The sequence below is a fragment of the Eupeodes corollae genome, chromosome 3, assembly GCF_945859685.1.
Source record: "Eupeodes corollae chromosome 3, idEupCoro1.1, whole genome shotgun sequence".
Lineage (NCBI taxonomy): Eukaryota > Metazoa > Arthropoda > Insecta > Diptera > Syrphidae > Eupeodes > Eupeodes corollae.
This window is the reverse complement of record NC_079149.1, coordinates 55,628,280-55,641,272: the sequence shown is the minus strand read 5'-3', so window position 1 is coordinate 55,641,272 and position 12,993 is coordinate 55,628,280. Positions and strand designations below refer to the sequence as shown.

The following is a 12,993-nucleotide window of genomic DNA, read 5'->3' as shown; positions in this document are numbered from 1 at the left end:
CCCTTGATATACGTAAATAGTGTTTGAAAAAAAAGTTTGCCATATTACAACGAATAACCGTGTCACGTTCATAGTTACAATCTCGTAATCGATTAACGAAAATAAAAAATAATTTTATGAAATCCTTTTTTGGGTTGAATTTTATTTTTTGAAAATTAAAAGAAATTTCTCTCGATTGGCGCTCGGAAAAGTAGCAAGTTCATAGTTCACACGGTAGATTAAAAAATATAAAAAAAAACACACACACACACACACAACGAGGATGGCCATGGTGGAAGGGATGACGTCTATCGATTTAGGGCCTATCCCACCGACAACACCAGAAACCTCCAGTGTCAGCAGCACGGAGGCTGGTCTACAGGAAGAGCACATTGAAACACCTGAGGAGAGGTTTGTTTTCATTGCTTTTGTTTTTTGAACATAATATTATCTGTAATTGTCATAAAAATACACTTATTTGTATTTGTTATGCATTGTGTTATTGATGTAAGGACACCAGCGAAGTTGGGTCGAGTCCTTTAGGGGGTGAAAAAGCTAAAAAAGTTAACAATGACGTTTTATGAGCTTGCACATACTCGAACTCTCATCGATTAATTTTTGATACAATTGAAGGTACCTACTACTCTCAATTTTATATATGAAATGAACATGTGAATTGTTTTTGTTGTCGCTGAATGTCCTGAATGACAATGACAACTTGTACTATAAAAAGAAAAGTAGAATTGGGGAGAAAAATAAAAAGAAAAATGTGTGCTCAAGAATGCGTCATGCTATTGTGTGGAGTTTTATCAATTTAAGGATACGCCGCCGCCGTCTTACCGTTGTGTATCCTTGTTTGTCAGTGTCAAAACGGGTGTGTAGCTCGATAGTGATGTCATATATTAAGTTGAAAGGACATTTTAGTTGGGAGAGTACGATGAAATTAGCTCGGTGTGTGTCATCGTTTTTTTTATATAATTTTTATTTTTAATCAATTCGCATTTTATTTACAATACAAATGTTTAATGTGAATTTCTTTTGAATGCATCCTTAACACGATAAGATTGTTGATGTTTTTTTATTTGACTTCAAAGAGTTGTAGAAAACTTCTACATAACTTTGCTTAACGTCTGCAGCTCCATCGACTTTGTGGGAGAGAAACGAAAATTAGCTTTTAAATTAAATCATTCATTGAAAATATGTTTGATGAATACTAAATTCATCTCACAAATTAAAACATTTCTTATTTCATTCATTCATTGTTCATATTAAATTGTACGCATTTATTTACATATATTCATTAATGCAATGTGAACATTTGTTTATCTCTCATTATTGTAGTTTTCGTGATAAATTTTTACATTTTGCGATATTGTGTTGTTGGCTTCTGTCAGGGAATTGAAGTTTTGATGAACTTATTTTAAAAATAATCTTTAAATTACATTGTTTCCTTACATTCAAAATGAATATTTTTTGATTATCTACGTAATGCATACTGTGACCTGTTTTCGTAAAATCTATTGTGAGTCATCATCATCTCAAATATAGGACCAGAATAATCAGAAGCTGTCAAAGTGAATTTATGTCAAAGGAAATCTCGTTTTGTTATCATTTTTCTCAAAGACAATCTTCTATTGATTCATTTCAATTTTTTTTTTATCAAGTGAAATTATTGTTTTGGTGAAATACTTGCGTTTGGGTAATTTTTGTGATAAAAATTCAATGGACAGTTTTTTTTAAAGTTTATCCAACTTTTATTGATTAATTATTTTAAGTAAAAACACTTGTGTGATATTGTTGCTATTTTCAAAAGAATTGAAAATAGAACACCTACAAAAGTAAAATAAACCTCTACACTTATTTTTGAATCTAATTAAGGACAAATATTTAAGAAATAAGAATAATTTGGTGTCAATTTTGTTTCATATTTCATTAAAAATGAAAAGTTAATTTGAACTGTTTCCATTTTTTGGCATAGAATATTTTTTTTAAAGCAGGAACAAATATTTTATTTGGACTCTCGTGGAGGTACATCAGTTTAATGTTGTGAAAAACAAATTAAGGTCACTCTGTAAGTTTTTGAGACTGTGTTTCTATTTGTATCGATATAAATAGAAAGGCAACCTTAAGAATAAAACATAATTTAAGAGAATTTGTATGCTAAACTGACGTGACTTAATTTATTGTGAAGATTAAATTTATTTTTAAAACAGTTTTAATTGTTTCGATAAAAATAACAATCATTATTACACTAGTCAGCAAGTTAATGTAGGTAGCATTCAAATTATACTTCAAAATCAATCTTTCACGTCAGGTTTTTGAGATAATATAAGCTCTTATAATTAGAAAAAACAAACGCATATTAGGCTTTTTGAAGCTACATATTTAAATTCATAGAGTAGTTATTTTTCAATTAAACACGTAATGATTTTCCAAATCAAAAATCCCTTATATCGATATTCCGTTTAAAATTTGTCAGTGTCTTACACATTTTGCAAAAAATTCTCCTTTGTTGTAAATTATCACCTGCTAAACTTAAAATTTACTTAAAAGATTGCTGAAGCATTTATGCTAAAACGGTTCTCAACAGAAAAACGTAAAACAGTATAAAAGTAATTTTTGTTCTTGTTACGAATTCATAGTCTTTTAGTTATAATATCAAGTTTTTGATATACATATAAAAATATTGTTAAAACGAGTATTTCTAAATTTGAGGACATATAGCTCCAATTGGAATTCGGAATCAGTACATTTAACTCTAAAACGAATTATTCAAAAACATAAACGAATGGCATTCAAGTTTTTTCAAAACTTTAGATAGAGCCAAATGAAGATCCATAAGTCAACGAATAACAAATAAGAAATTATAAAAACTAAGGGAGGTTTTTAAATGATTTAAACTGTATCTACAAAAAATAAATAAATTGGGTGTCGCAACAGTCCCTTGAGAACTAGGGCACAGGTCTTACAACTCTCAACCATTCCTGTGTGCGAGTAATGTTGTCAGGAATGGAGGGGACCTACAGTTTATATGCCGAATCCGAACGGCTAATTTAAGAAAGCACTTTTTTATGACAAGAGTCACTCATGGAGAATTTTTCAATTTCTCGCAGAGGCAGTACTTTAGATGGCATAAGCAGGGATCGAACCCAAGACCTCTGGCATGACAGTCCAACGCACTTTTTTTCTTTTTTTTTTTAATTTATTCTTAAACCTATCTTAAAGCTAGACAAAAATTCATAAAACTTGCTAATTATCCATAACTTACAACTATCTTAATGGTCCCATACGGACACTCTAAGTTAAAATATAACACTTAAAACTAATGCCTTTCGGCCATAAGATCGTCCAACGCACTAACCTTCATGCCACGGGTATTTCTGTATCTACAACATAAATATATTTTGCATAATCATCATAAAATTTATTGGTAAAGGGATATGGTGTGTTTTAACTTAGCCTTGCCTAAAAAAACCGTTCTAAGTTGTCTTTATTATTTTCAGTATGGCATATTTTAAAAACCTGATTTTGTAGAAAAATTTCATAGCTCGATTTGAATTGAGGACATCTAAATCCTTTAATAAAGTATTTTTTTATCTTGTGCACCAATTTAAATTTCGTAAAGTTTTTCATGATATTGCTTAGTCAAAACTTTTCCTAAAATTACCAAAGCTTTTCTATCATAACTTTGCTGTCGATCGTCTCACGCAACTGGCCGGTTTATATATATAAATATCTCAATGACATAAACCAAGTTTCTTGTTTTTAATGTAAAATGCTGAGAATATAATTTTGTATGATTTGAATCGATTTCTCAATTGTTTTCTATGGCACAATTCAAATAAGAACATTTCTAGGTGCATTTTATTGTTTTCCATAATACATTCTCCAATTCCACCAAAATATTTGATGTGTTTTCATCAATTTTAAAACATTTTTTAACAAAAAATATGATTTCAGATTCCTTTGGCGGAGAGAATTGTTTTCCACTAAATATTTTTCTGGTGTTTGGGAAAAAGAAACAAATTTTAGGTTTCATATCTTTGTTTATAGTGTATGACCCATCAATTCATTTTTGAGTCTTCCAAAATTCAATTTGTTTTCATGGTGAAAAATGATTCGACGTGGTTTACTGCGTTTCCGCATTAGAGCAATATTTTTGTACGTGTAGCATTCCAATTAGGCCATTCTACTTTAATCAAGTCCTACGGTGTCTGCATTTCTGAACATGGTGAAGAAAAAAGACAAAAATGTATTTTGAAGTTTACTGTTTCGATTTAGGTGTATAGCAATATTTTCAATATAAATCACCTATAACGTTTTTTAAGGCACCTCCATTGATTTTCTTGAGCATTTCAATACACCGGTCGACACTTAAGTCCTTTTTTACGAGTGTTTAAAATATGTGGATTTCAATCTAAACATACTACTAATGTTTAAAGTATAGCTTCAATATTCCGGTATGTATCATAACAACCTTCCATTGCATCAATTATTGCTTCTGGCTAAACTATTTTGGACGATCCTCACCCTACAAAGTAGTAATTTTCAAAAATAACCAACTTTTTAGCGTTAAGGTAAAAAAATCCCTCATTTTACAAAACGTTTATTTCATCGTATTTTCTACTTTTGAACAATTTTAATCAACTTTTATTTTTGTTATCAGTTTTTGGAGTAACAGTCGCTGAAGTTCTGTATTCTGTATAATTTTCTAAAATAATTCAAAACTCACGTTTCTCAACAAAATTAAAAAATATCAGCAATCAGTCTCTTTTCGGTAACAAATGTTTTATAACGAAATTTCGTTTTTGAAGAAAACATATTCATTTTGTTTTATTGTTTATAGTTATACAAATGTTTGCTTCAGTTTAGTATATATTTTTGTTTATTAAACTTCTACGACCAAATGCAAATTTTAAGAAATAATTAATTTTTTGAATGAATTTAACTAATATAACAATTTTTAGGACAGCAAACTAATGGCAAAATTGTGTTTTAATTACCCAAAAACATGTGATTTGCAATATAATTATGCTATGATACAATGTGCTTATGTTAAATTGGTGTGAAAAGAATGCTTTAATTGAAAATAATCTTAAACTCAAATCTTGACTTATTTTCTTTACTCTCGACGCTAAGAATTCGAAGTAATTTAATTAATTTTTGAAAGTTGTTAAACTTAGCGAAATCGATTTGATTTATGGGTTAAAAAAATTGTTGTTTTTTTTTGTATAGTATTTATTATTATTATTATTAAACTGAGAATATTTTATTATTATTAACATGACTGTTCTAATTATCGAGAACCTGTTAATGGTTTGTAAGCTGTTTTTTTTATTGTGATTTGTGGTCGCGCGCCATTGACTTTTGCCAAGTAATAGACTGATGGTAAGATCATTTTTGTGTCTAGAATCATGCGAACTTATAATCGCAGCAATATAATGTTTTCTCCTCCAAATTAGGCACAAATAATATTGAATTGAGTACAAACACTCCATGTCACTAGATTATGGTCAACATTTTTTTTTTTTACAAAAATTCAAAAAAAAAATATTTTATTTACAATATAAATTTCGGCTAGGAACCAAAACTGGGATATTAGACTCCTCTTTTAAAATATACTTCAAGATTTAAGACTACGTTAATTTCGGTCCCATTTTATTATAACATTATTGTCAATAGAAAATTGCTCTTAGGTAAAAATCACAATTTCATCATCAGTGATGACGCTTAATTATTTTTTCCCTACACATTTATTTCCTCATCTCCATTTGCAAAAGTAAGTATATTGCTGTGGCTGTCATATCAAGATCATCAGAGATTAATTTAAATATTCAACAATAATATAAAACGTCACGTGCTAAAAATATGATATGTATGGTGGTTAATCATTTTTCTGACAGTTACTCCAAAAAAGATTACCATTTTTTGTTTTGCTTCGTGTTCATAGACTTATTTAGGGCTAAGCACATTCCTGACGTAAAAGATAAAAAAAGTGTTGCAATATATTTACGATCTGTATACACATAATATTGTACCATATTTATTTTATTTTGTTTTAAAGAAGCAACTTAACTTACTGGTTGACTAATCTTATAAATCATTCGAAGGCACTTGAGCTGTTTGTAAACATTTTTAAGGCATATTTGTTTACACTTTAATGATTTTTCATTGTTCCTCATATAATTTTGAATATATTTAAATTTTTTTTTTTAAACTAGGTTTTCAGACACATGAAGGTTTCTACTTTGATTTTGATGAAAATAAAAATGCGTTGCGTATTTCTTTCTATAATATTTTAATATAGAATTCGATTGTCAGATAGTAATGAGTCAGAACAGAATGGATTCAAACAAATTAAGTCTGAATAAAATAAAGAATGAAATGATGAAATGTATGACACATGTATGACACATGTATTAACTTTATGCATAGTTTAGTTTGTTCTTCAATTAAAGCAATAATTAAAATAAATTTTACTGAGCTTATTTTTATAATTCGTGAATTGAATTTAATCAAGTTAACTCAAAATGGTCTTAAATGGGTCGAATACAAGTTTCTTTTTAAAATGCAATAATATTAACAGAATTTAATTTTTCTATCAATAAATCCCTTCCCAATACAAAATTAAATATGAAATTTTCAACTACGTTTGTACCAGTTGAAAAGTTTCTGACGACAGTGATCTGTTGTTGCACACTTTTTTGAAGACTTAAATGCCCTGCATTTGAAATTAATTTGAATGATCATTACGTATCCAAACTCTGATTTCAGCTATTCTGCGGTCAAATTCAAAAATACCCGTTTTCAACATTACTTTTGTATTTTTTACAATTCATTCTAAAAACTTGGTAATAAGATCAAAAATCGTTTTTATACATTTCGTTTTTTCTGTAAAGAACTGTTTTAGCGTAAATGCTTCAGCGTTCTTCTAAGGTTTATGTACATATATCAGGTGAAGCCTTAAAACTAATGAGGATGTTTTAAAAAAGAAGTAAGGCCATAAACATTTTTAAACGGAATATTGCAGATTTCAAAAATCATAAAAGTTTGTTTGTTCTCAGAAAACTGACTTGATAGATTGATTTTGAAGTCGGATTCGAGCTAAAGCCATCAAAAACCTTACAGTAAAAAGTATAATTTGACATGTGCTACAATAAAATTCCTAATAAGGTTTTTTCCATGTGAGGTGTTGGTGCATTCACATTACCCGTGTTTTGTTGGAAAATCTATCCATAGTATAGTAGCATTTTACACAAATAACAAAAACAATATCCGTAGTATGAATAACACCGATAAAAGTTTGTGTAGAATCTTACTAAGGTTTTCGACATTTATACGAGTCTCGAATGGATCTTATGTGGTTTCGTTCTTAAATGTTAGTACGATTGATATTGCATCTGTATCTCGATGGCTATGTGGAAAAATCAATCGATTGTTAGTGGAAATGGACTAACTGGGCTTATTTAGCAAGAGAAATCAATAGAAACATATTTATGTTTTGATATGTTTCCACCAAAGATTTATCTCAGTTTAGATTAAATAATTTTTGTTGGTGTTTCCACCGCACAAGAAGATTTAAAAACGTTTAAGTTTGACAGCACTTTTTAATTTGCAAATAGTATTTCGATATTTCTTATAAAGTGCAAGTGAGACAGTTTAATTCGTGTTAAACAATGAAGAACTGAATTGTTCAGCACCATGTAAGAATATACATACCACCTAATCCATGTGCAGTTTGTTTCAATTGGATTAAAACAAAACTATATTTTTTGTACACAAACTTGCAAATAAACAGACCATAATGCACTATCTCTAAAACCAACTCCTCTATACAGGTTTTTCTTCACAAATTTTGACTTGACTGCGATCCTCGAAGGGATTCGAGTCGAATCAAGCTCATTTCAACTCGATTCAGATATATAAAGAATTGAGGCGAGCTTCAAGCTCGCTTTTGATTTTCACAAAACTTTCTTCTGTTTGGGTTTTTTTTTTTATTATTATTTTGACAGATCTTCTTTAAGTTGTGCCAATTTAAATACAAAAATCTGGCTACTGCGGATCGTTTTGTTGGCAATTTCTCACTGTACTATATATCGTCGTCGTTCTATGAAAACTCCCTAAGTCCATTTTCCGCAAAAATGAAATAAATACGCTAAGTTCATGCAAATGGCAAAATTTATATTTTTTCTAAACTCCCTAAGCTGCACCTTTTTTAAATTATAAAGAATTAAAACTCCCAAAATCTATTAATTTGCATGTTGATTTCAAACTTTTAATGCAAATATCTCATAACAAAAACAAATGGACTTAAGGAATTTAATAATAGAACGACGACGATATGGAATTCCAAAAAAACGTACTTAATAATTACGAAGAAAAGTGAAATTCAATTGGCAGTCTCGGCTGCCATTCCAATTTTCCAAAACCTTGGTCTATAGCTTATGGATCTATAGGAGACCAATATAGGTTATATTGGTCTCCAGTGCTTGAATCATGCTCAAAGACCTTTATAAACCAGATTTAGTCCACATCCATGTATTCAATTTTTGTTTGCAATTACTTTCTAATTTTTGACCGAAACCTCATTTTCGAAGAATAACGGTCCAATAAAAATAATTGGCCAGTTAATATTTCTTTGATCTCTGAGATTTCTGTATTCGCAGAAATATGAACAAGATTTCTCATCAAATTTTTTCACGTCTGATATCAGAAATCCAAGAACAAAATTTGTATGATTCGATTTCTTGAATATTCTCAAAAAAAGGAAGAAAAGAAATGCAAAGCTAATTTAATGGCTTGTTTAGAATTAACAGTGAATTGTGTTTATATTTCATTCTCTCATCCTGTCAATGTAATCGAGAAAATTCCCAGAAATCTTACAAATATAAACTGCCCAAATGAAACCACCCCGCACTTTTCAACATCATCAAACTGTCACTCCACTGTGGATACTTTTTTACTAGAAATAAGTTTTCAATATTTTCTATCATTGTTCAAGCTTAAAAGGACTTATTTCGTTCCAAGTAGTTATGGCACTGACTTGCTGTCAAGTTTTCGATTTAAAAATAAACTAAGAGATGGTCTACCCTGAAGAAAATTGTATTAATCTATTAAAATATTTCTTGAATTTAGTTTTAAAAACCCCACAAATAAAACATAAACTATTTAAAAATGCTTTTCTTTCAACAGCATGAATAGAAAGTGAAATGTACTTTATACATATATACATATGTGTATTATTACTTGATTTATCAGTCAGCTTTAGTTTTCGCAACAATTTGAAAATGATCAATACCTTTAAAGAACAACAGTTGGCTGGCGGATTAAAATGTATTCCAAGAGTTGCTTACTAAACATAATTTGTAAACTGAAAACAGCTCCCCATTCTTCCTATTCCAAACGCGCCATCATCACCATCAACCCCCTCAACTAATCAACGAGGCCACGTATTTAAGTAAATAGATTGGACTTACACGATTGTCACTGTTGGCCCTGAAGAGTACAAAAGAGTAGCTTTTTTTTGTTGTGGCATGCAAAGTTAATCTTCTTTCATGTGGTCGATGAGTGCATCAGGGGTATTTTGTATTCTGTTGTCGAAAGTAGAATATACCCTGCAAGTTGAATATTTTTGTTTTGTTTTTCTATAAATCTTTTATCATCAATGTTATTTTTAAAAATGTTTACGAGCACTTCGCATAAACATTTCGAAAACAAAATGCGTAGAAGGTTGCTGCTGGTACAAAATGTTCCTGATTTAATTTGATTTTAAATTTTATGAATTTTCATTAAGTAAATATTTATATATTTTTTAAATTCCGTAGCAACGATTTTCAAGATGTTTTAAACAAATATTATTTGTTGTTAGCAATTAAAAATATCAAGAAATATAAACGACCAATCATAAAAACATTTCAACCACCCACAATTCCAGAGTTTTGGAATGGTTTTCGTAAATAATTTGCTTGGTTAACATTTCCTGTATAGAAACTTAGCCTTGATTTATTTAATTATTTCGCTTTAAGCTTAAACTATGTTCCCACTAACTTGAGGGTTGACTTATTATAAAGTGTTGTAACTTATGAAAAAATAAAACTGACTCCTGAAGCTATTGAAAATTTTATACTGGAGTAGCAATTTTTTAATTTATTTCGAAAAAGTAATAGTAATGCCATTAATGCAAAGGAAAACGGTATCAGCCAAATGACATATGACCAATTCGTACATTCACGGTTGTAATTGATAACTACACGAATTCCATCATTTATTATTGATACTTAACGTCGTCCACTCTCTAAAACAGTGACACGCTCTAAAACAATGGCACGGTAGAAATGGAAAGGCTTCTCAACAAACATTTTTGGATTTGAGGATTTTAATTAAAAAATTTACAATTCGCCATATTAACATAGCCTCCGGGGATCATTTTGACGAATTTTAAGGAGATGTGGTTGCTGGTGATCTATCGGCTTGAGTTCTTGGATTGACTAACATTTATAAACTCGTAAGATTATGTTTTTATACAACATACAGCGTAAACTTTTCGTCATCACATCGGACTACAGAAGCAATGTTCTCAATTGTTCTTGAGTGACGCACATGGTTTCCATTCTTAACATTAATAACTTGTCCGAACAACATAAGTTGTCTATTAGTTTCATTTTTGCCAGGCACCCCGACGACCTAAAAGTTATTTAGTTTTGGGAACAACTACAGCAAAATGTTCACAGCTTTTTGTTTTGAATTTTTACATTTTCAGTGCGTTGTTGGAGAGAGTTTCGTGCGGTTTTTAGTAATGGAGTGTTTTTAAACGTCAAATGTCAAAAGATGACAGCTGTCCAAATAGTGATCTATTCAAAATGAAACCTCTTATTGGAAACCACTTTATGCAATTTCTTCATTCATTTGGATTTTGAAAAACTTGGACATTTTTCGAACAATAAAAAAGGCACTAATAGTTATAATTATACGTGTGCCTTCAAATATTTCTTATTAATCATGAAATAGCTACAAATCTCGGAATATCTGAAGACTTCACTTTTAATTAAAAAACAAATAATCTTTTATCCTTTAATCCATCATTGATCTGCAAAATATGTATATGTATGTAAAATGTTAATATTGCTTAAGATATTTTTTTTGTTGTTATATATTTATATTTTCGAACTTCTTAAAAGTAGGACACCAGCAACTTATAAAAAGACCTTCCGACTAGAAAGAGTCCTTCAGATGCCTTTCGTACGTGACATAAGCATTATTTAAGTTTAAATTAAGAAACACGCATACCTTTAGCACAAAAACACCACAAATCGCACGAATCTATGACAACAAAACAATACAAAAAAGATATCTTTTATAAATAGAAGAGCACTTTTAGCCCTAGATGTAAAATGTAATTATTTATTAGTTATTAATAAGTCTACTATACGAAATCGTTGTTGTTTTTTTTTTTGTAATGGGTTTATAATAATTTATTAAATTTGTATTACTATTTTCGGTCGATACTGAGGTCGTTGGTAAATATTAAGTTCCATAAAAAGCTCAAACAATAATTTTGATATGAATTGTTCATTCGTTAATTTATTATCAACTTGATAAATAATATTGCTTAAATTTAGAAGCTAAAATGGCTTAAAATTTTGTTCGAATGTATTCACTTTGGGTCCTTTACTTTATGAAAGTAAACAAAATAACTGAAATTATTTTTTAAAGGAAACTTCGAAGTTCTAAATGTAATTTTATTAAATAAGCATAAACTTGGGTCCTACATTAATACTTTTTCCATTACTATCAGCTGAAGGTCAAAACATTGGAAAAAACTGAACTAGAATGCATTTAATTACTTTCTTATATAAAAACTTTTTTACTAGTTTTAAAATTAATTTTTTTCATGCATTCACAGATACGAAAGATTGCTCCGTCGTGCGCAAGTAGAAGACTTAAATGAAGTTTCTGGAATTGGATGCCTTTACCAAAGTGGTGTGGATCGTCTGGGCCGGCCTGTGATTGTTTTTTGCGGGAAATGGTTCCCTGCTCAAGATATTGACTTAGAAAAGGTTAGTTATGCAAAATATTAAAAAAGCTTTCTTTTGTTCAATAATATATTTTTAATTTAACTTTCTAGGCACTCTTGTACCTGATAAAACTACTGGATCCAATTGTTAAAAGCGATTATGTAATAGCGTACTTCCACACACTAACTTCAACAAACAATTATCCCTCATTGCATTGGCTACGTGAGGTTTACAGTGTACTGCCATACAAGTAAGATGATTTTGTTTTTTTTTTTACAATTTAATATTTATTACGTTTTTATTTTTAGATACAAGAAAAATTTGAAAGCATTCTATATTGTTCATCCCACTTTTTGGACTAAGGTTAGTTAAACATTTATTTGAGTTATAGATCTTTTTTTTTGTTGCATTAAATTAAAAAAATGTTTATTAATTTCTTTAGTTTAGGTTTCATGAAAGTAAATAAGTCCATATTAACTTGAAACGTTATAAGAATTTCCATAATATGTATGAAGAGAAAATTAATTCTTATGTTTTTAAGAGGTAGATATGAATTTACTTTTATAAAATCTTCAAAGATTTTGTCAATACACAGGATTATGTTCGCATTTGAAAATTTGGGAAACTATCATACATTTTGAAATACATATTTACCTTTTTAATTTTTATTACTTTGCTTCTGAGGGCACGAAACATATTTACTTATTTTCCTAAAAGCCCGAAATATAAATTAATTAAATGCCCATCAATGTGTTTTTCATTTTTGCAGTCTTTGCAAAAGTTGTTCAAAACATATTGCTCCTAGTCTGAGTATCATCGGAGATGTTTCCTGGTCTTATTATTAATGTTTTTTAAAAATGTAATTCACATTTAAAAAGAGTAAAGATTTTGAAGTAATTTCAAGCGAACCTTGTAGCTTGTTAATGATTTATAAATTCATACGAAATTAGAAATTAAGAGAAAGAAATTTATAAGCATTTTAGTTACGAACATCGGTATA

The 12,993-nt window shown here is 29.4% G+C and overlaps 1 protein-coding gene across 3 annotated transcripts in view; it reads left to right on the top strand.

Moving 5' to 3' along the window:
* Window positions 1-12,993, top strand: part of LOC129949832 (protein GDAP2 homolog) — a 102,143-nt gene that overhangs the window by 82,743 nt on the left and 6,407 nt on the right. For all 3 annotated transcript variants that reach the window (XM_056061494.1, XM_056061497.1, XM_056061496.1), the window contains 3 exons: window positions 11,882-12,035; window positions 12,104-12,243; window positions 12,302-12,356. In XM_056061494.1, coding sequence (XP_055917469.1) covers window positions 11,882-12,035; window positions 12,104-12,243; window positions 12,302-12,356 — 349 coding nt within the window. The remainder of the gene's footprint in view (window positions 1-11,881; window positions 12,036-12,103; window positions 12,244-12,301; window positions 12,357-12,993) is intronic.